We start from the raw sequence: 20,591 nt of genomic DNA on the forward strand, positions 1-20,591 counted from the left end.
TTTCTTCTTCCTTGCAGTTTCTGGAAACTAACATTTTCTGAACTTGACCTTTACATATTCACATTCTGGGCCTTAATAAATTTCATTTTTATGTAAACACAGACATGTTAGTGAACACATGCAATATGTTTATACCAATTATAGAAACATTTTTTGGTAAACAGTTTGTTTTCCATGTGTTCTTTGTGCAAAAGTACCACCTACAGATATAACTTCCTACAGCAGCCAGGTCCTACTGTCTCCATGGAAAAGATCCTCCCATCCCATCACTGTCACTATTGATATTTCCATTTGTTCCCTGCACAGAATGTTGTATCTATGTGACAAATACACCTAGCAAGACACTGAAGTGTACAAAAAGCAAAAGAAAAGGATAACAGAATGACAAAGGAAACTATCCCGAGGTGAATTATTAATTATTCAGTTCCAGCACTTGTGTTTCTCAGTATCATGCACGCATACCTTGATGTTATTTTAGAAACAAGTTTTACCGAAACTAGAAATCATGTATTGTCTAAGGACAAGCCAGAACAACGTATGAACAGGTGTATCTTTTTCCTTATCTTATATTTATTACATACACATATTTTAAAGTCCTCAGATAAATTGTTTTTTTATTGCATGCCAAATATTAAAGAAGCAATTTATAGCTCATTAATTTTATGGCTCGTTAATAGTGATTCAGCCAACTTGTATCTGTCTCAGCTCAAGAAAGAGTGAGATTTGCAGTGAAGTTAGCATATTAATAAAACCCACCAATAACGCAAGGCAGTACTGAGAAACAGGTCGAGGAAAGAAGAAGAGAAAAGAGGTATGTCACGAGCCTGTAATTTATTTGCCTCATTTTCAGATCCAGAAAATAATCAAAGAGGAGTAATCCCTAAAAAAATTAATACACATACAAAATATTTTTTACCCTAAAGTTACTAGACAATACTATCTCCAGGATTTTTTTCCCATCATCTCAGTGCTTTGGCAAACACTTTTATCTGGACTTTCCATTAAAAAGTTGAATCTGACCTTGCTCACTATAAGAATCTCTGTCCAAAGGGCTTGCCAAGAGTAACTACTGACCTGCTTTCAGAAAACTTGCGAGAATAAAATTCTTTATGGTCTCAGCTGGTGTCCAGCTTGTTACCCAAAGGTGGAAGATGGACTAATGAATTATGGAATTCTTTCTGGGATCTAGTGTTGAGACACATCATTGTCTACAGTAGCAGGTGGCTAGTGTCCTTGCTTGGCACTGGTTTCTCAGTTGATGCACACCTGAAGCTGGCTGAGGCAAAAATACGGTAACAGATATTTGGGCAATTCTTGATATGGCAGTTTTCAAGTTTGTAGGTTTGGGGACTTTTGATTTATTTATTTTACCTACAGCTGTTAATGTATTTTAGCTTAATGCTTTGTTATAATCTGCTTATTGTATTTCACATAAAATAGTGAAACATACAACACTATTTTAAGGCATTCTGATTTTTGCTTTTTGAAAAGTAAACAAAGTTACCTTCTTATGCTTGTTTCTTTAGAGAATCTTTTTAGTCATTACCATGTTTAACATTATGGAAAAAATAAACAAATACCTTCATAAGGTAATGTTTAACCCAGTAATCTTTAAAGAAAGAAATCCCACAAATTTTTCATGTTGTTTTTATGGAATATCTAATAAGCACGCTGCATTTTATATTTCTGTGAAAAGGTTAAAATTTTCAACAGTTTTTTATCAAATTATTTCTCATAGTTTGTTCAAAGGAACTGAGGACTGCAAGTTTTTAACACTATGCCTGTCACATAAATAAGGGTATAATCTTCATCAAAGTTCAGTTTCCAATTGAAAGGGTAAGTAATCTAGAATATCACAATGAAGAAAAAAATGGAAAAACTGTATTAAAAAAAAAAAAACACTGCAAACTGCCATTTCATTTTGCCCAGAGATCAGATTTCTGAGGCAGAAATTGTTTTTTCTAGTCCTCTAATTTATTTATCTTAGGAACACAATGGGTTTGAACTAAACAAATACATTTCTGCCATCTCTTTAATACTACCTTTTGGAAATTGGGTGAAGTTCTTCTATCATGTCTTGCCACTGGATAAATGCAAGTGTTAGCCTATGTTATCCTCCCTCAAACAACAGTTCAAAACTCACTAAAGCACTTGGCATTCTTTACAAAACAGCATTAGATGAACATTCTCTCTAAATTTGTTCTCTTTTTTGCAACAGCTCTTCTAAAGTAACTTTTTTTCCCCTCTAACTCTCTTTCCATTGTGGAAAAGATTCACTGCATTGAATACGCCAAGAATTTAGCTTTCAAAGACAGGCAGACTGCAGGGCTAAAATCGCTCTGTTTCAGGGGTCCTGACTCTGGGACAGGGATGTACACTCAGGCACTTAACCCAGCTGGGCAGATGTTAGGAGTAATGGCACACCAGCAGCGCTTGTCCCAGCCAGTGTAGCTGTGATACCTCAAAACTTGTGCAAACCAGCCCATAATTAACTGTGGGCTTATGGATCCTTTTATGCAGGCTTGTCTGGAAGTGTTGACACCCTCTGTGGCATCAGCTTCTCATTATTTTTTTTTTTAATTTATTTGCAAGCTAGGATATCATTTTCATTGCTTGTCTTGGGTAATCCATAGGCCAAATTAAGATTGCATCTATATTTCCTAAGCAAGACAGAAACAGAATAACTGATAGCAAATACTAAACATTTCTTGAAATTGCATTGGCAGAAATTCAGAGAATACTGTGCATGGGTAAATCATCACCACTCATCAGCCTGCCTCAGTAAGGGACGCTTATTTTCTGAGTGTGTGGTCAGATACTGTGATGATTCTCATTAATTTAGTGACTTTGGGGAGATATATGTGTCATCTCTTGGTATCAAGTGCAATTTAACAGCCTACAATTGACAGCAACATGTCTGGAGACATCTATATCAGACATTCTTGCCCAACCGTGATATTACATGTCTATTTTTCTAATGATAACCTGGTTTATCACCTTAGTTCTACATATCACATTAGAAACTTTCAGCAGGTTATAAACTCCTCCAGCTAGGAACAATTCAGAAAGAAAGACTCTTTGCTGGGAGAGAACCATGCCATGGTGAGACTATTTTAAGTTCTTGAGAAAACTAAACAAAATATTATGTCAGTCTGGATAGGAAATTGCCTAAAAATAGGCATATTCAGAAATTTTTCCTTTTATCCTTTATGTTTCTCGTACTAGTGAGTGTCTCCCAGCAGAAACACACATCAAATGGAGCTTAGTCTCTGTGAACCAGGAAACATAACCCCTCAAAATCTTGTCTCTAAAATTTTTGTTTCCTGCATTTTCCAACCGGTTCAAAATAGAATCAAAAGAAAAAGTAAACCATCCTTCCTCCCCCACCACTACCCTGATCCTCCCTGATAGGCAATGCTTTAGGCAGAATAAGACATTGCTCCCAGTAGTAAAACGTGCATGGTTTGCCCCTTAACACCTACTTATGTGGTCCATTAGTATTAATGGTGTTTATGCATGTGTTTCAAAAGGAAAATTATCCACCCAAGGGTCTCATTCTGCACCATTTTCTGCACTTTCTGAAGATGATGGAAAAAAGAGCACATTGCACAGCTTTTGGCTGTCAAGATCATGCTTACTGTGTAAATTGATATAATGGTCTCTTGAGGGGTTAAAACAGTGCCTGAGGCATGAACTTGCAGTTTTCTTAATGGAATTTGAACTTCAGCTAACCACAATAATGTTAAAAATATTAGAAAAGATGTTTCAGTAAAATATGGCTTGAGCAGTTAAACAAGTGTTCAAGGCTTCACTGAAAGCTGAAACATTATCTCCTCCTTAACATACAGAAGAAAAAGTTGGAAATACATCAAAGGTATCAATCCGTGTCTAAATACTGACATTTACCATAAGAAATACTAGCAGAACAAATTCCAGAACTGATGAATGTCCGGAAATGTCATCTCTCAAACTATGCTCAAAAGGCAATGGAACTGTCTCACCTCTCAACGAAGCCATTCCTTCTTTGTTAGCAGGAATGTGTGAAAGAGTCTCTTTGCAGAAAGTTTTTGTCCTGACTAGCAAGATTTAACAACATAAAGAACACACAAAACAAGAAGCCCAAGATAGCCATAGATGGATAAATCTATCCTTATGCTCTATGTCATAGTATGAAAGGGAGACTGTAGAAGGAGTCCAAAACTCTCTCACAGTCAAAAAGAAAGCTTTAGTTGAATTTTGGATCATCTGGTTATTAAGTAATAAATAAAAAGTCATCTCTTCATGAGAAATTAACATTTTCCAGAGCATCCGTATTTGAAGCAGAGAAGGAGAAGAGCCCCAAGCAACAGTCAGCAACCAGCTCAGGTGCCTCTGCTAACCAGGTAGGTAAGCTGAACGTAAGGGGTATTCCAGCAGCATTCTAGATGACCGAAAACAGCATAGGCACTGAATGCAATCTCAAATGTCTGTCCTAAAATTAAGCAAAAATGGCAGCCTTCTCATAAAAAATTATCTATACAGCTGTGGATATTGTATAGCTAGAAGTATTCACTTTAAGACAGGCATGAATATCCCAGTCTGACGAACAGGCAATAAAGGAGCTAATAATCATTTTGCCAATTTAAAATTGAACTGGGAGAAATTTCTACTAAGAAAATAAAACACACAAAAATAATTAGCTTTCTCCAAGAGAAACTTTGCCACCCTCTCAAGTGTTGTCAGCGTGCTGCTTTCAAATTTAATATTAGCTTTATGATGCGGAGTAAATTACGTTACTGGTATATGTTTAGCTTTTTGCTTGATATGAAAATATTTGTAGTCTGACACAAAAAGTCAATTTATACAGAAAAGTACAAAAAATAAACACAAAGTTTTATAATTTGGTTATTTTGAAGTATTTCTAGCATAACTTTCCTGGGAACATGCAACCACATCTGCTGAGGTCACTGCTTCAACTGTAATACAGTGTGTAGATAAAGCCAAGTTAATTTTAAACTAGTTAGTTTATTACAGGTTCTTTTTATTTGGCCATAGTGAGGCCAGAGCTCAGCATGGGCTCCTTTCTCTCACTATTTAATCAGCTCCTAACTTGATTTTTATAGCTCACATGGGTCTCTGCAGCCACACTGATGTTAGTTCAGCTAACTTGAGTTAGCTAGTCCAAAACTGACCTTTTGCCTACATTATACAGCAATTTCAGCTACCAGACTGCAATAGACAAGTAGACATATTGCACAGAATTCCTTAGAACAAAAATCCCATGTAAATCAAGCCACTGATGTACTCCATAAACATAGAAGAAAATAAATGTTTTGCTGCTTTTAAAGTGCATTTGAAATGGAAACTTTTTTGGCATCAATCTGAGCAAATGTGTTCAAAAAAGACTGAAATGGACAGATGAAGTTATTTCAAAGAGAGAGAATGAAGTGGGATGTTGATGTAACATTTCTAAGAAACCCATATTTTCTTGGTGACCACTTCATAATATTTTCATTAACCTCCCTCACACCTTTCAGCTCCACTGAAGGGAGACTAAACAAGCTGTCCGTCACATATTAAATTGCAGGACAAGGGTGCCTCCTCCCATCCTGAAGATCGTATGCTCAGAGAGTCCGTACATTGGCCGCACCTCTGGCTCATGCAACCCCTTTTTGACGACATCACAGCCTTGGCAGGAGCAAGGTGCAAATTTACTCCCTACCTGGCAGCCCAATGATATGTATCAGCATCGTTGTAAAATGACGCTGTATTTTCTCTAGTGTTTTGTGACACCTGTGACTGTATGCTTTAGATGCATATTACCCAGGAGTCCACCCACACTACTTGCACCGTCTGCTTTCCCAGCATAGCCATATTACACTTTTATACGTCTTGCTAAATATTCTGTGGTATTTCTAGGTGCTCAGATATGACCAGACTAAAGACTTAAAATATTCTCAAAAAGCAACATTCCAGAAAATTTTCCAATTTACAATGTGAATTATGTACAATTTATTTGAAACCCTGCTACTATCTTTCAGGGCAGTCCTTGCTCTTCTGAACAAATCTCTTAAAACACACAAGAAACTGTGATGCAAACCATTCCCACAAGAGTCTATGGACTATGAAGGGGTACAGTTGTTTGAGCAGACAAGAAAAAGGAATTATCTTTTACACAAAATTGTGATTTGGAAAAAATAATACTAAATTTTCTGTGTCAAAGAATTAAGAAGAAATACAATATACAGAATTCAAAACACAACTGAGGTGGAGAAGAGCACTCTGGCTACTGCCCTGAAAAACCTCTGTCCATTTGCTTCTCATCAGGGCAGATGGTGAAGGAGTCATTGATTTTATTTTCTTAAGGGGGGAGCACGGAAAAAAAAAATGCAGTATGTAGGCACATTGAGGATTTTACTGGAAAGATATTTATCCATGAGAAAACATCTGCAGCATGCAGTTTTAATGAGATTCTGTATCTGTGTCACTACATTACATTTTCATCTGTAAATGCTAAGCGATGAATGCTGACAATTGTAAGGGCTTAGCTAAAATTTTTTCCTAGGTTTTATTTGGTGAAGGAGGTCTACATAGTCATAAGACAGCAAAAATAAACCTGTGGTCTGAATTTCAGTCAGGTTGTTGTCTCTCCTGTTACCAGATTTGTATAGTCTCTAGAGCAACCGAGTTGGAAATGTAAGCAGCAGACTTCTCAGAGCTTTCTCTGAAAGACAGCTAGCTTTTTTCATGCTGAATCTGAAATGCAGCAAGACTGTATCATGTATTTTTTGCTCCACGGAACTGTCAAAATAAAAAATATCTAACGTATTAATAAATTAATAAATTATTTCTCATTTGGGGACAAACTTTTTAGCAGGGCCCGTAGCAAAAGGACAAGGGGTAATGCTTTGAAACTAAAACAGGGTAGATTCAGATTGGATATAAGGAAGAAATTTTTTACAATGAGGGTGGTGAAACACTGGCACAGGTTGCCCAGAGAGGTGGTAGATGCCCCATCCCTGGAAACATTCAAGGCCAGGTTGGACGGGGCTCTGAGCAACCTGATCCAGTTGAAGATGCCCCTGCTTATTGTGGGCGGTTGGACTAGATGACCTTTAAAAGTCCCTTCCAACCTCAACTATTCTATGATTATCTATGATTAGCTATTATTTGTCCATTCACGCTCACATTAAAAGAGTAAATGAACCATATATCAGTCTTCTCAAAGTTAAAAAAATGTTTCTCAAATTCATCAAATAAGTCAAACAAATTAGATATCACAGTTGATTTAAAAACAACATTTCAGCAGTGTGATTGGAGGCTTGCCTGCTTTCAAAGTAACCAGCCATCTTTTCCTTTCAATATTTGAAGTCTTGCACCTGCAGACTATTAGCTTTAGTGCTTTGCAGAGAAAGAGTCAAAAGAACTGATAAATAGAAAATACCAGCCATTTTTGCCAGCCAACAGAAACATCAGAGACGACATGCAAACCTAGCCAATATGAAGTAGCTCAGCGTGAATTTTCCATTAACTCAGGAATATGCTGTTTGTATGGAAAACTACTGCACTTCAAATCTAGGAAAAAAACCGCTGCTGCTGACATGTCCATTTGAACATATTACAATGAAACCAAAACAGAAATTTAGAGAGTTTGCTTTTATGAAGGGTATAGTGTGAAGTAGTAGGAAGAATAGTGTACTGTTTTGCTTTTTTAAAAAAAAGAGGTTATTCTGTTAGAAGCCATGGCTATAGAACACAGATAACAAATAATCATTGTTTTTGAGAGATACTCTAATTTCATTATATGCCCGTATTACTTGTAAAAATTTTATATGTAACATATACGAGTCAAAAATGCCAAAACTTTGGCAAGCCCAGAATGAAAATGGAAAATACTTTGGAAAACTAAATGGCAAATGAGTATCAGTGTTTCATACAAAAATCATCACTATCAGGCAAAAGAATAAGCGGTCACTGAAAAAAATAACCTTAAATGTTAAATTGCAGATTGACCAAGATATATTATGCACACATTCACGCACAAACCTGCCTAAGCCAGGTGTAACAACTGGATGAGTAACACTGCAAATTCATCGGATCGCAATAGTAACACAAAGTTAGCAATATTCTACAAAGTCAGTAAATCACCTTGAAAAAAGGATGAAAGGGATGAAAGTGCTATTCATTATTGACATTTTGCACATAGTCTGAGAAAGAAATGAAACACAGTTCCCTTTAAAAGCATGAGAACAAAATAGCCAACATATGCATTGGTGTAAAGTCAAAATTCTACTTCAGCATGCAAAGGGTCTTAATAAACTCCCACGGTACTCCTGCCGTTGCCCTGCCTGTGCAGTACTACTGCCCATGGGCGCAGGGGCACACAGGGCAGAAATCAGCAGGACGCTTAAGAGACCAAGTACATGTCCCAAAACACTGCTGGGTGTTAAACCAAACCCCAGCTCCAGACAATAGGGAAAGTTTTTGAAATCCCAAGGCAGTGTACCTGAGCACTGCTGGCTTTTAGTGCTAACTGCCACAGTGCTACCCACCACAGCACACTCCTAGAGTGAGCCAGAGTGTGGCCATGAGTTCAGTTCATCTCCTGCCCTGGCCACAAGGCCTGAACTCATTTCAGAGCCAGGGGCCTGAATACACCATCCACATGTCCAGTATCTTCATTAGCCACAGCTAGATTGCACGAGATCTGTCTGACCTTGCTCAACAGAAGTACATGTGCCACTTGAGGGCTGCCGTCCATGAAAGAAGAAAACTGAAACTTCCAGAGTTTCCATTCCTTCCGTAAACCAGTAACAAGCAGTGCAACAAAAACTAGGGAAGATACATTTTATTTTCCTTTCTTTCTGCAGCAACGGAAGTCTCCTCTAAAAGACTGCACCCAAACCAGGATCAGGGAAGCAATGTGGCTTAAGAAAAGACCAATCGGTACAGATATTTTCAGAATCCAAGCAGTGCAGAAAATTGCACTTCTAAAACAAAACTAAATCTTTTTCCTGTTACCAATGGCCTCACACTGGAAATGATATCTAGGAGTATATTAGTTCATCACTGCAGGTCCATGCTAGTGTAACTTTATATAATAACAAGTTCTAATTGCAGTAACACAGGCATGACTCAGATGTTGGATGTTATCTAACTATACACCGTTATTAATGAATTTCTGACATTGGCCATACACAAGAAAAGATTTGCAGCTACCTGAAACATCAGCTGTAGTACTTGCAAAATACCTGTCCTCTAGCAAAGAGCCGGATAAAACATTTTTCGTTCTAAACTCAATGAAGTGTCACCAAAACACCCCACACCATCAGGAAGGTAACACTTTGCAGACATTTAGGGGTCTTAAGAAAATTTTTTATCAAGAAACATTTTTGGATTAAGAACTCTGGTATAATGTGGCAAGAGAATGACCCAGAGTGATCTGAAAATAAAATAATTCTGCTCTGAGACAGTACAAAACAGTCTCTCATGAATAAGTCAGACTCTGGAAGAACTAAGAATTAACTACAAAGTAGTGGAACAATTTCTGTCTCGAGAAGGAATATTGAAACCCAACAGAGGAAGAAATAGTTATATTTTTTAAATCTAAAGCATAGTCACAGAAGCGGAGCTCAAATCAGAGAGCAGAAAGGAGGGGAGGGGGGAGGAAAAAGCATCATTTGATGAGGTCTGCTGCCTGCTAGACCTGCTAGTCGAGCTGAAGAAAGCTGACTGTACAGGTCAGATGGAAGAGTCTGTAGTCCAGATAAGAAGCTGTGTCTTTGAGAAAAACTGGAAGCACTCCCCCACCTAAGGACCTGGCACGGGGCAAGGAGACCCTCAGGTCAAGCATGGGTGCTACACATGGTGGTGGTGGGGACATTAATCCTCTGCTCAACAGCAAAAGAAGATTGAAATGCATATTGCAGCCCAAGCCCTTTACTGTTGCCCGCAGCTGTGTCATCTGCAGAGAAGTCTTACAGCATGGATTGTCCATTGCACACAACACATTGAAAGAGGTCCTTTTTGCTTACACTAGGAGTCTGGACTTTTACTAATGCTTCCCTCATTTCTCCAGGCAAAAGCCTGCGGCATGTGACAAGAGGGTATTGGGACATTTACTTAGTAGTAAAAGTTCTCTGAGCCTTTTCTGCAGAATGAAAACATTGCCTTCAGTCCTCCTAAGTGGAAAAAGAAAGAGGTTGCCCCACTAATCAGAAAGAGCCTCCACAGCATTCTCCATTGGTCATATCAAAACATTATAGACTTCATCCTTTTAATTGTACCCAGAAATATTTTATCACACATGTTCAGGACTGTGTAGTGAGAAGCAACACTAAACAGTACTTTTGTTAGCCACCAAAATTATTTCATTTCTTCGTAAAGAGACAAAAACTTAATTTAGTTACTTCATTGAAGTTAACCATAATCGAATCTTCAGATCACAAGAAAGCCAAAGCAAAACAGATAGTATTTCAACCCATTATGGTAGGGACGCAGAGAAGTTGAACTATTAGAGCAAATTAATAACTGCTTAAAGATATATAAGGCAAAATCAGACACTATGTCTATTGCTAGTGGTTTATAAGTGCCTTCAAAATCTAGGTTCAGAATATTTCATTAAACCTGGCAATTAATTAGTGGGCCTAATGATGCCCCTCTTCAGCAATCTAAGCGAAATGAACAGGAACATCTTTCCTGGCCACATCCATACTCTCTGGACATGTTTTGCAATATGTTGCACTAACTAGCATTCCTATCTCCTGTGCAAAGAGGAGGTTTTCAGGTTTTTGTGCCATCACTCTCAATTACCAAATTCCTCAAAAATAATTAAATAGAATTAAACAGCTAGATGGCTTGTGGTATCAAAGAAAGCATCAAGGAGTATCAGGAAATTTCTTTCCCAACCTACTGAATTTCTGTTCTCAGTAATAAAGCAAGATCTGATCCAGAGTTACATCACAGACCAGTAGTCATGGAAAACATTACCACTGTTTTTATGATGATTTATATCCTCTCATTTTCAAATTCTCTTGACAGTCCTGCTGTGCCACAAACAGCATTAATGCCACGCTAAAAGAAAACCACAGATCTTAAGTGCCGTTTCTGAGAAAGGACTTTGTGAAATTCATAATCCTCTATTTTCCAGGCTCAGCCATTGTCAAAGATATATTTGAGGGACAGTAACAAAGTCAATGGACAATACAGGTCTTCAATGTTTCTCAAAACAACAGACAAAACATATGTGACCATAAAAATAAACCCAAAACCTAAAATATTCCATATTGGCAGTGCTCATTTTATAAAAATGCATACCATTTTTTATAAAAGGTGCATACCACCTTTCCCACGCAGTCTGAGTCATGAAAAATGTAAGATCTTGAAGCTAGGGTGGGAAACTAAGAGAAATTCAATTAGTTGCAGAGTTCTGCTCTTTAACTTTGTTTCAGCAGCAAATCAAACCAGCTCTGAGACACTTTCTTTCATACCCTTGCTGTGTGAAGAAAGATGTACTCATTAACTCCCTCTAAAGCTGAGGAACTGCTCCAAAAGTGGAGCCCAGTGTCAGACTGTATTACCATAGCTGCTTACGCTGGCAAGAGGATCGCATAAAGAACTCAGCATTCAGCTTTCCCTCCCCCCTGCTCCTCATGCCTTGGTGTTTCCCATAACACCAGAATGACCCTTTCCCTGAAGGCAAGCGCTGGTCCACCGTATAGGAATAGCACACGCAAAAAGAGTTGGCTATTTATATGTTTTGCATATGCTTTAGTCACACTATCACTACAGCACACAACAGCAATATGCTTTATAAAGCACTGACAAATTTTATGGTAATTAGAAAGCGTAATTAGCAATTCTCACACTGCAGGCAGATATTGTTTGATTCAGCAACAGCTGAAGAGAGAAAAATTTAGAAGAAAAACCAGTTAAACGTATTTGAAGTTACAGAGAAATCTAAGTCTGTAATTTAAAGTATTTTTAACATATGTTTGAAATCTGTTCTTCTCAACAAGGCTTCTGACTTGGGAGCAAGCTGCTTGACTCAGTTCACCAGCATTTTTTCTCTCCTTGACATACCTGGCTTATAGTTTCTCTGAAAAAGAATTTTATCCCATAAGAACTATCAAGAGCTAAGAGCAAATGCAACTTTACCTTAACAAATTACACACCAGCATAAAACCTGTCTGCATAGAAATGCAATCAGCAGCTATACTTGTATAGGTAACACCCAAATGAGAGACAGTTACCAATTACCTCAAGTTAGGGAAAAAAAAATCCAGGTTTATACTACAAAATGGTTCCCGGTGGTGGTTTATACACCTTTCAATCTTAAAGTATCTACTGCCCAAGGTGATCCTATTCCATTCCCAGTCAAGGTACATCACCAGCTGGATCAGAAATGCAGCCCTGTTATTCCAAAGCAGTTTAGAAAGGTGCCCAGGTGTGCTAGCATTGAAACGTTGCTGTTTGATATGAGAGACGGACTGTGTAAGTTGGAAGCAAAGCAAACTCAACCTCAGACTTGGGAGGAATTCTGAATTTTGTAGCTCAGTACTGTCCCTAGTGTAAATTGGACTGGCTTCTCTTTTTACATAGACTACCCAAAGCTCTTAAGTTAAATAAATTCTATTTTCATAAGAAATCAGTAGGGAAACAGTTCATGTATTTCTATTTCTTCATCTCCTCCCACACAGCTCATATGACTCATGATCCTCAAAGCTGTTTCAGCTTTCAGGGACATTAGTACTTGCCTCATTCAATTTACTGTAGCACTAGTTATACTGAGATACAGACACCTGCTTTACAGCTGTGAGAAAAATAAGCTACTTGACAGCGATTAAGGTAAAACTTTGCTTTGTCATAAATTCTGGAAAACTGCTACTTCCTCAGTCTATCATGCTCCCTGAAGAAAGGGTGAAATGTTAACAAATTTTAATGACTGCTCTTAAGGGGAAATGAGGGAAATTCAGGGAATTATACTTGCAGATTAAAATATGGTAACATAAAACTTCTGTAGAGTTCTACTGTCAAACCCCCAAAGCTGAAAATGAACCCACTGAACTACAATTTACAATGATTGCTGACAATACTTCCCAAGGATTTTGTACATGTCAGTTGTTATTTGATTTAATTTTACTAGAGACTGGATAAAAACCATTCTCTTTCATTTGGAAAATACTCAAAAATACCTTCCTTTTTTTCAGCAGTGAAAGTTTAAAAGGAAAACTTGACATTTGGCACAATACCTTCTTAGAAAGAGTAGTTTCATAATTTATGTCTGCATCCTCATCAAAACCACTTGAAATATTCCCTGCTGAATACCCTGTGTCAATGCACAGGACTCAAAAGTGCACACACACAGATGGATACAGCAGAACTGAGCTGACTCTAGAAAGTGGATCACATTAGCTATAACCAGAGACTCATAGAATGGTTTTGGTTGGAAGGGACCTTATGGATTGTCTAGTCTCTACCCCCATGCCCGTGGGCATGGACCCCTTCCACTAGGCCAGGTTGCTCAAAGCCCCATCCAGCTTGGCCTTGAATACTACCAGCAAGGGGGCATCCACAGCTTGCCTGGGAATCCTGTTCCAGTGCCTCACCACCCTCATAGTAAAGAATTTCTTCTTTATACCTAATCTAAATCTACCCTCTTTCAGTTTAAAGCCATTACCCCTTGTCCTATCCCCACATGTCTTTTTACGAAGTTCCTCTCCAGCTTTCTTGTAGGGCCCCTTCAAGTGCTGGAAGGCATAATCATTCACTATGATCTATTAGAGAAGATGTGCCTGCATCTGCTTAGTCTGGATCCACCCTAGACACCTACAGGCAATGCCCAAAATGACTAGACTTGCTTTCTCTTGACCAGTCTGACTGTACAAATACAAAGAAATAGTGTTAACAATATTACTGTAAAAAAAAAAAAAAAAAAAAAAGTAAAAAAGATTAGTGTAAACACTGGAGAAGAAGTAACAGCAATGAAAACTGGTCTTTCTACACGGCTGTGAGGGAGCTGAAACAGTGGTAGCATACCACTTTATACATTACTCTGGATTAAGGGTGCACATGAAACACAATGGGGAAGTAATACTAAGCTGATGTAGTTAAGCTAGTACAAAAGGCTGTGTGGCTCCATTGCCCCTTAATCAGGTCTATTTTGGTCTAATTCATATCAAGCAGGAAAAAAGTCTAAGAAAAAACAGACCTACTCTCAAAACCAGAGGAAAAAATCATCATGTGGAATTTTGAATTGCTTTAGCTAACACCAAAGTAAGCCTGTGTACATGAGTATGCATGTGGACAGATATATAACACAGTGGATTTCTTCAAAGCACTTACCTAGAGGAAGTAAAAAGAGTATTTGTGAGACTAAAACAAAGCCAAGAGCATTTGCTGATTCACATGTCTTCATCATTGACCTCACTACCAGGAAAATATCAAAACCGAATTTTTCATTTCCTGTATTTTGTACATGAGAAAAAACACCACCAAAAAGTAATTCCAGTGTACTGCAAGACACATTGGTACATCAAGCTTACTGCATAGCCACAGATCTCCAAATCCTGGTCAACTTTTCTGCATCAAAGACAAAAAAATCAGTTAAAAATATAAAGCATGATCAGAAAAAAATGTGATCAGAGCAAAAATACTCTGGAAACTTTTATTACACACTTGTCTTTGCTCATCTTTTTGCCATCTTTGATGTTCACTATAAATTGCAATTCCATTTGCATATTTTATGAAAAGCATAGCAGCAGTGTAAAGGAGGGAAGTGAAACATCAGCCTTGTCATCCCTTCTTTCAAAACACACTTCATCCATTTCAAACTTTCCTTTGTGGACTTTCTACTTTAATAATCCCTAGACAGTTTCTGACAAAACTTTCTTGATAAGTGAAACAAGGTATGTCAGTTTTATCTTGCTAATATTTTATACTCTAAGCTTTCTGACTACTTTGCACATCTTTCTCCAGAAAGGTAACAGGATTATATTGGGAGGTGTATAACAGAGTTAGGTAGGACAAAAGGCCAGTTGCCCATAACAATGACAGTGCTATTTGTACTAGATTCAATAGTCTTTAGCATCACGTACATTCAGACTAGTGACACTACCCTGGCTATAGTGGGGTGCCATGGGGTGTTCCTGCAGCTACCCTTGAATTTAGCCAACAGAGTTGGTAAATCTAGTTATATTTAACAATTATCTTTTACATGAAGAGAAGTAACAACAAATAAAGCCCAACAGGATGAATCTGCCATAATTAATTGTTCCCAAAACAAAAATATCCTGCAGCATTTCTAGAAACCTATATATGTTAGTAATCTGTCTCCCAAGACAGACACTTTCATTTGCCCTTAATAACAAATTTAATTTAAAAGGATTAAAATAGCCTGGCTAAGCATACTGATAGACATCTATCAAACACATTTCTGTGTATCAGATTCCCAAGCTGACAGATTTGTATATGCAATTAAGTTAAGCCTCTATGAAACAAAACACAAAATCAGTTAATAGGTATCTTGTGGTAGCGTACTGATTTACTTTAAAAGGGCATAACACTAAATCAGCTAAATGAAAGACAATTCCTGTTACAGAAAATTAAAGTAACAGAATTCTGTAGCTTGTTAATCAAAAGTGTGAGTCATCCTCACTTTTCCATGATAAAAGTAATTTGATAAAAGTTAAATTACCAGTACAAATTTTAGTTCCAGAATATAAGAGCACAGGACAGAAAAAAGGCAGTAAGTAACTGAAAAAGGGAAGCATCATCCTGTTTTATCTGAGAATGCTTACTTTATAAAAGAAACTAGGAACCCATATAGGCGTACTAAACAACAAATAACATATCTAACATCAGTGATGTGAAGGTAGTGCACGGTATGTAGTCTTGCTTTCCGTTCAGAGCCAGCCATGAAGTCTGGAAAGCTAAAGTAGGTATACTGTCAGTTCCCAGTCATGTACTCTTGGTAACACCTTTCTTTACTAATTTACTGAGAAACTGGGCAGCACTTAATTGTGCTTAGACCTAACAGAAAGGTGATTTTATGGTAAAAAATACCAACACTGGTTCTTAATAATACCTCCAGCAGGTTTCTTAATTACAATACCTATTCCCATCGTAGCAGACTGAGGCTACATCTATCTCTTCTCATACTTATTTCGCGAGTATCTGTCTTTGTGCAGTGCACATCTGTTGGGTGGCAGACTGTCACGTCTAAAAGCTGGTTTCAGAAGCGACCTTCTTGTGGCTTTGGGTAATTTTTTTAAACCAGCAATGTTGCTGAATGCAAGTAGTGTCCCTGCTTGTTGGAGGTCAGGTCATTTCATGCAGGTGCTCCATTCTCTGCTCTTAATTGAGAATGAGCAAGAAGTGCCATGCTCACTCAAAATAATGGTCAAATGGTTAGTTCCACCTGTTTCACCAGAAACAAATTTCTACGCATTTTCACTCCAACAGAGCGGCAGTAACAAACAGCTGGAGTTACAAATTTGTAAACTGGTACCTTTGACTGGCCTGAGGGTTTGCAAAGTGAGTTTTTACCAACAGCATTTGCTTACTGTTGTTTAAATGAAAATAAACAAGTGAGGAAGTTCATATCAGCAAGTGGCCCACTTGCTAATACTTATTAAACAAATAATAAAGCACTGCTTCCAAGACAGGCATATTCAAATTCATTTCCTGAAAAAATTGTTTTTTGCTCATCTTCACCAGACCTTGATTTTAAAAGAATGAATGCCAGTGAGAACCTGGCTGTCCCAAGGATACATAAATTTGGATTGAATTTTCTGCAGAAATTTCAGTTAGCGAGTCAAAATTATGAAATATTTGAGGATAAAATGATTTTTTTTTAATCCAAAATGTATGGCACAAACTCAAGGTAGAAAACCTGGCTTTAGTTCCACTCTGTGCTCAAAGAGATTTGAACTTAAATCGCTGAGAAGAATGTCCTAATTCCAGTAGGGTTGAAGCTGAACATTTCTAGTCTCCCTGTTGATATGCTCCGGTGTTTATAAAATACATTCACGTACTTTTTTTTTTTTCATTGCAGATATTGAAATTCAGCTGTTTTATAGCCCAAATGAACATCCAAACTGCCACTTACCAAACGTGTAAGATAGGAAGGACTTAAATTCAGTGTCATCAGAAAAAAAACAATTGCCAATTGTTCCATTATGATCAAAAATGTAGAAAAAAATGCTCAGAATTCCTGTTATCTGCTGATTCCAGTACTATATCTCAGATTCAGAAATGAGTTAGGACTACATGCAAGTCCTCCACCACACCTAAACAATCAGTATGATTTAGAAGATACCTTCTCACAGAACAGATGATTATTTCAACAGTGCTTGACAATTTCTATGGCTCCACGTTGGGAGGTACTATCTACTGGCAAATAGTGATAGTATCTTTTGAAATCTTCTTGCCTGACTTTTGTTTCCCAAATTATGTATTACAGTCCCTTATTGCTCTACTAGTACTTGACTAGCTCTTGGGAAATGCCAGCTTGTCTCTGCTTCAATAGCTTTGTCTAAAACTTCAATTATCTTTCCTAGTTCTCTCAGAAACCTATTTCCTAACTAATGTGGTTTATTAATCTGCTGCATTTCTGGAAAAGCAAGCAGAATATGAAGTGGGATACTTCAGCAGCGTCTGCCATTACAAAATATCTGGGAAATACTTGAAGTTGCTCTGAACCATAACATCTTTTCCTCAGCTTTTTCACTGCAAAACACAATAAACTTGGCCTCTATTATAGTGTTTCAGTGGAATCTCAGAATAAAACTCACAAAATCAAAAAGGCTGGAACATGTACCATGATTTTTCCAGTGGCTCTCAGTCTATGTATTTCTACTCCAAAGTGCAAATAAAGGTGGGAATGCATTACCGAGTTTTTAAGTCTTATGGGTAAAAATATTCCTTTAAGAAATTTTTTGGCTAAGCCATGGTCTTGTGGTCAGACAAGTCAAATGCTGGGGAAATGAGGCAAGGAATTCTAGTCTTGGGGCATAACATAACACCGTTTGCTGACATAAGCGCAAGCCTCATAAAAGCCAAGTCTTTCTGACAGAAACACAGTGAAGGTTTTCAGCTTTGTTTAGACATTAGTTTTTCTCTCTCCAGAAAATTTAGCCATTTAGAAAGTACAGTCATTGCACACCCCAATCCTCTCCAAAAAGTAGCTTTCAAGATGCTGACTTTATTGCCAGCCCCCTCCCCTTCCCAGCAGTAAGCGCACGCAGTTCTTTATAAATTTACTCTGACTGTATCTCAGCCTACTGCAATACCACAGCAGTGCAAACCCATGAAAAACTGTCTGAAACTTGGCAGTTCATCCTTGCAGCTTAGGAAATACCAACATGTGCCCATGATACAGATATATATAAGCAGAATAAAAAATTAGAGGAATACGGGGGGAAAAAACCAAACAACTCACCCAAAAATCAAAAATACATTTGTTTACGGGTCAGCTGGTAACATTGGCCATTTATCTGTTAGCAGTTGATATACATCAGTGTTAAGAATTTGAGAAATTTCACTTTTGAGATTATTCCTCCAACCAACCAACTATCCTTACATTATAGAAGTATATTATACAGATTGGTAGTGACATACTAAAAGTTTCCATAAAGCAGTTATTTAACTGGTACTTTCATCCTACCTTAATAACATGAGTCTGTCTCTTTCTTCATCCTCTGCGTTGTTTTCCTGTGTAGAGAGAAGAAACAAAATGTACAAGGCTAGATTTCAATTCAAGACCCTCTTGTCCCACTGTTCAGTTGTGCTGTTCTTGTCTGTTTTCAGGAGGATAAACACTTCTTGCTCATTGAAGTCTTTGTAATTTTCTTGCCATTTTCCTAGTTTGCAGCCCATATGCGGGAGCAGGAAATCCTAATACAGTCCTAATAGAAACAGCTGGAAAAAACATCGCCTTTAAAATATGATTTTTAATGACGATTAAATTAGGGGCTTTTTTCTACATACAATAAAGCAGTAGCTCAGTAGGAACACAAATAAAGGAAAAGTGTACTAAAAAAATACCCAGACCATAAAGCATGCTAGTACACAGCACTTCTTTCAAAAGGAAGAAGACAAAAAAAAAACAAGAGGAGAAAAAAAAAAAAAGCAAGCCTGTTTGGGCACCAAAAGGTGTTGGTTTTTATTTTCTGCTTACTATTATACAATGCTAATATACATCCAGACCAACAGGGACATCTGTGCTTGGATTCAGAACAACACTTTCCCAAGCCCTAACTTTCTGACATTTCTGTAGCCTGAGTGCAGTCATCTCTATTTCCTGAGAAAACTTGGCTATGCAGCTTTTCACACTGATGTCATGTATTCCATATGTTAAACTCCCTTCTTCTAAGAGTACCTGTAATTCTACACAGTTTAAGAGCTATGATAACCCCATAATTGGCAAATATTGTGGCAAACAGAAGGCACAAATTTAGAACAAGAAGAGCTCTTAGTTGAACATGGGAGGCAACTATAAGAAACATCAAAGTAGCCAAGCAGGAAGGATTTTAAAAGACTCTGCCCAAACCAGCTAGAACTTTTGATATTTAGGACTGAACTAAGTCTCAGCTTTCAAAGACCTCAGTGGTACCTATTTTAATTTATTTTAAGAGATAATAGAGTTTTGAATCAGATCTTGTGTTATCTGGAGCCCAGACAGTTAGTGATGTAATTGGAAACTGGAAAAACTATTCCAGCTTTGCTACCCTTTTCACTTTTCATTCGTTCACCCCTTGTGATTTTTACTGCCTCAGTGCTATATTCTAATCTAAGAAATTAGGACATGGCAAATATTCACCATTTTGTAATATAGACAGAAAAGTGTTACTGTAATTACATTTGTCATGTAGTTAGCATGTAATAACGAAACACCAACTACATAACTAATCAGAGCTACCCAGGGAGGAGCTGTCGTGCACAAAAAGTGATCAACTAACCTTCTATTAACTCAAGCCTCAAGCAACCTCACAATGATTATCATAAAAATAGAAAACTTCTAGTTTAGGCCCCAAGTCAGGCAAACACTTACACATGTGCTTAACTTTAAGAACTTAAATACGCTAAGCACTTGTTAGGTAGGCTGGCAAGCACTGAACTGCCTTGTTAAATAAAGCAAGGCCTAAATCTTACACACACACACAGAGCAGGCAGTGTCTGCCAAGAGGAATTTCACGAGTAGCACTGAACTACACAATTTCCATTCACTTACATTACTAACACTAATAATGCTCAGGTGAAAACGAAGATGATGAGTTCAACAGCTCTTAGATCAGTGGTTTAGCAAGTGAGAATGCTTACCTGGAACCCAAAGCCTTTTCACTTTCTTTCCTTTCTCTCCTCCCCTGATATAAGCATATAGTTTCCAGCTTCACTATAAATTTCCCTGACTGCAAATAAGGAATTGCAGGTTTTTAATCTTGATCCCCAGATGTCCTTTTCATCACCGCAGTGTGCTGTATCTACCAACCAATATACCCATCTGAACGTTGGAGACACTCTGGGACAAGTGAGACTACTGCTGGGCAGATGGTTAGGACCTCCTGAGGTCTCTTCTATGCCGAGTTATTCTACAATCCTAAATCAGTCAGTTC

At 37.7% G+C, this 20,591-nt stretch overlaps 1 protein-coding gene across 1 annotated transcript in view; it reads right to left on the reverse strand.

Moving 5' to 3' along the window:
* The window catches only part of FAM13C (family with sequence similarity 13 member C), a 134,046-nt gene that overhangs the window by 81,283 nt on the left and 32,172 nt on the right, over nucleotides 1–20,591 (reverse strand). The window contains exon 6 of the mRNA XM_075423051.1: nucleotides 18,644–18,690. Within this exon, the coding sequence (XP_075279166.1) occupies nucleotides 18,644–18,690 (47 nt within the window). The remainder of the gene's footprint in view (nucleotides 1–18,643; nucleotides 18,691–20,591) is intronic.

This window comes from Opisthocomus hoazin, chromosome 6 (assembly GCF_030867145.1).
Source record: "Opisthocomus hoazin isolate bOpiHoa1 chromosome 6, bOpiHoa1.hap1, whole genome shotgun sequence".
NCBI classification, from domain to species: Eukaryota; Metazoa; Chordata; class Aves; order Opisthocomiformes; family Opisthocomidae; genus Opisthocomus; species Opisthocomus hoazin.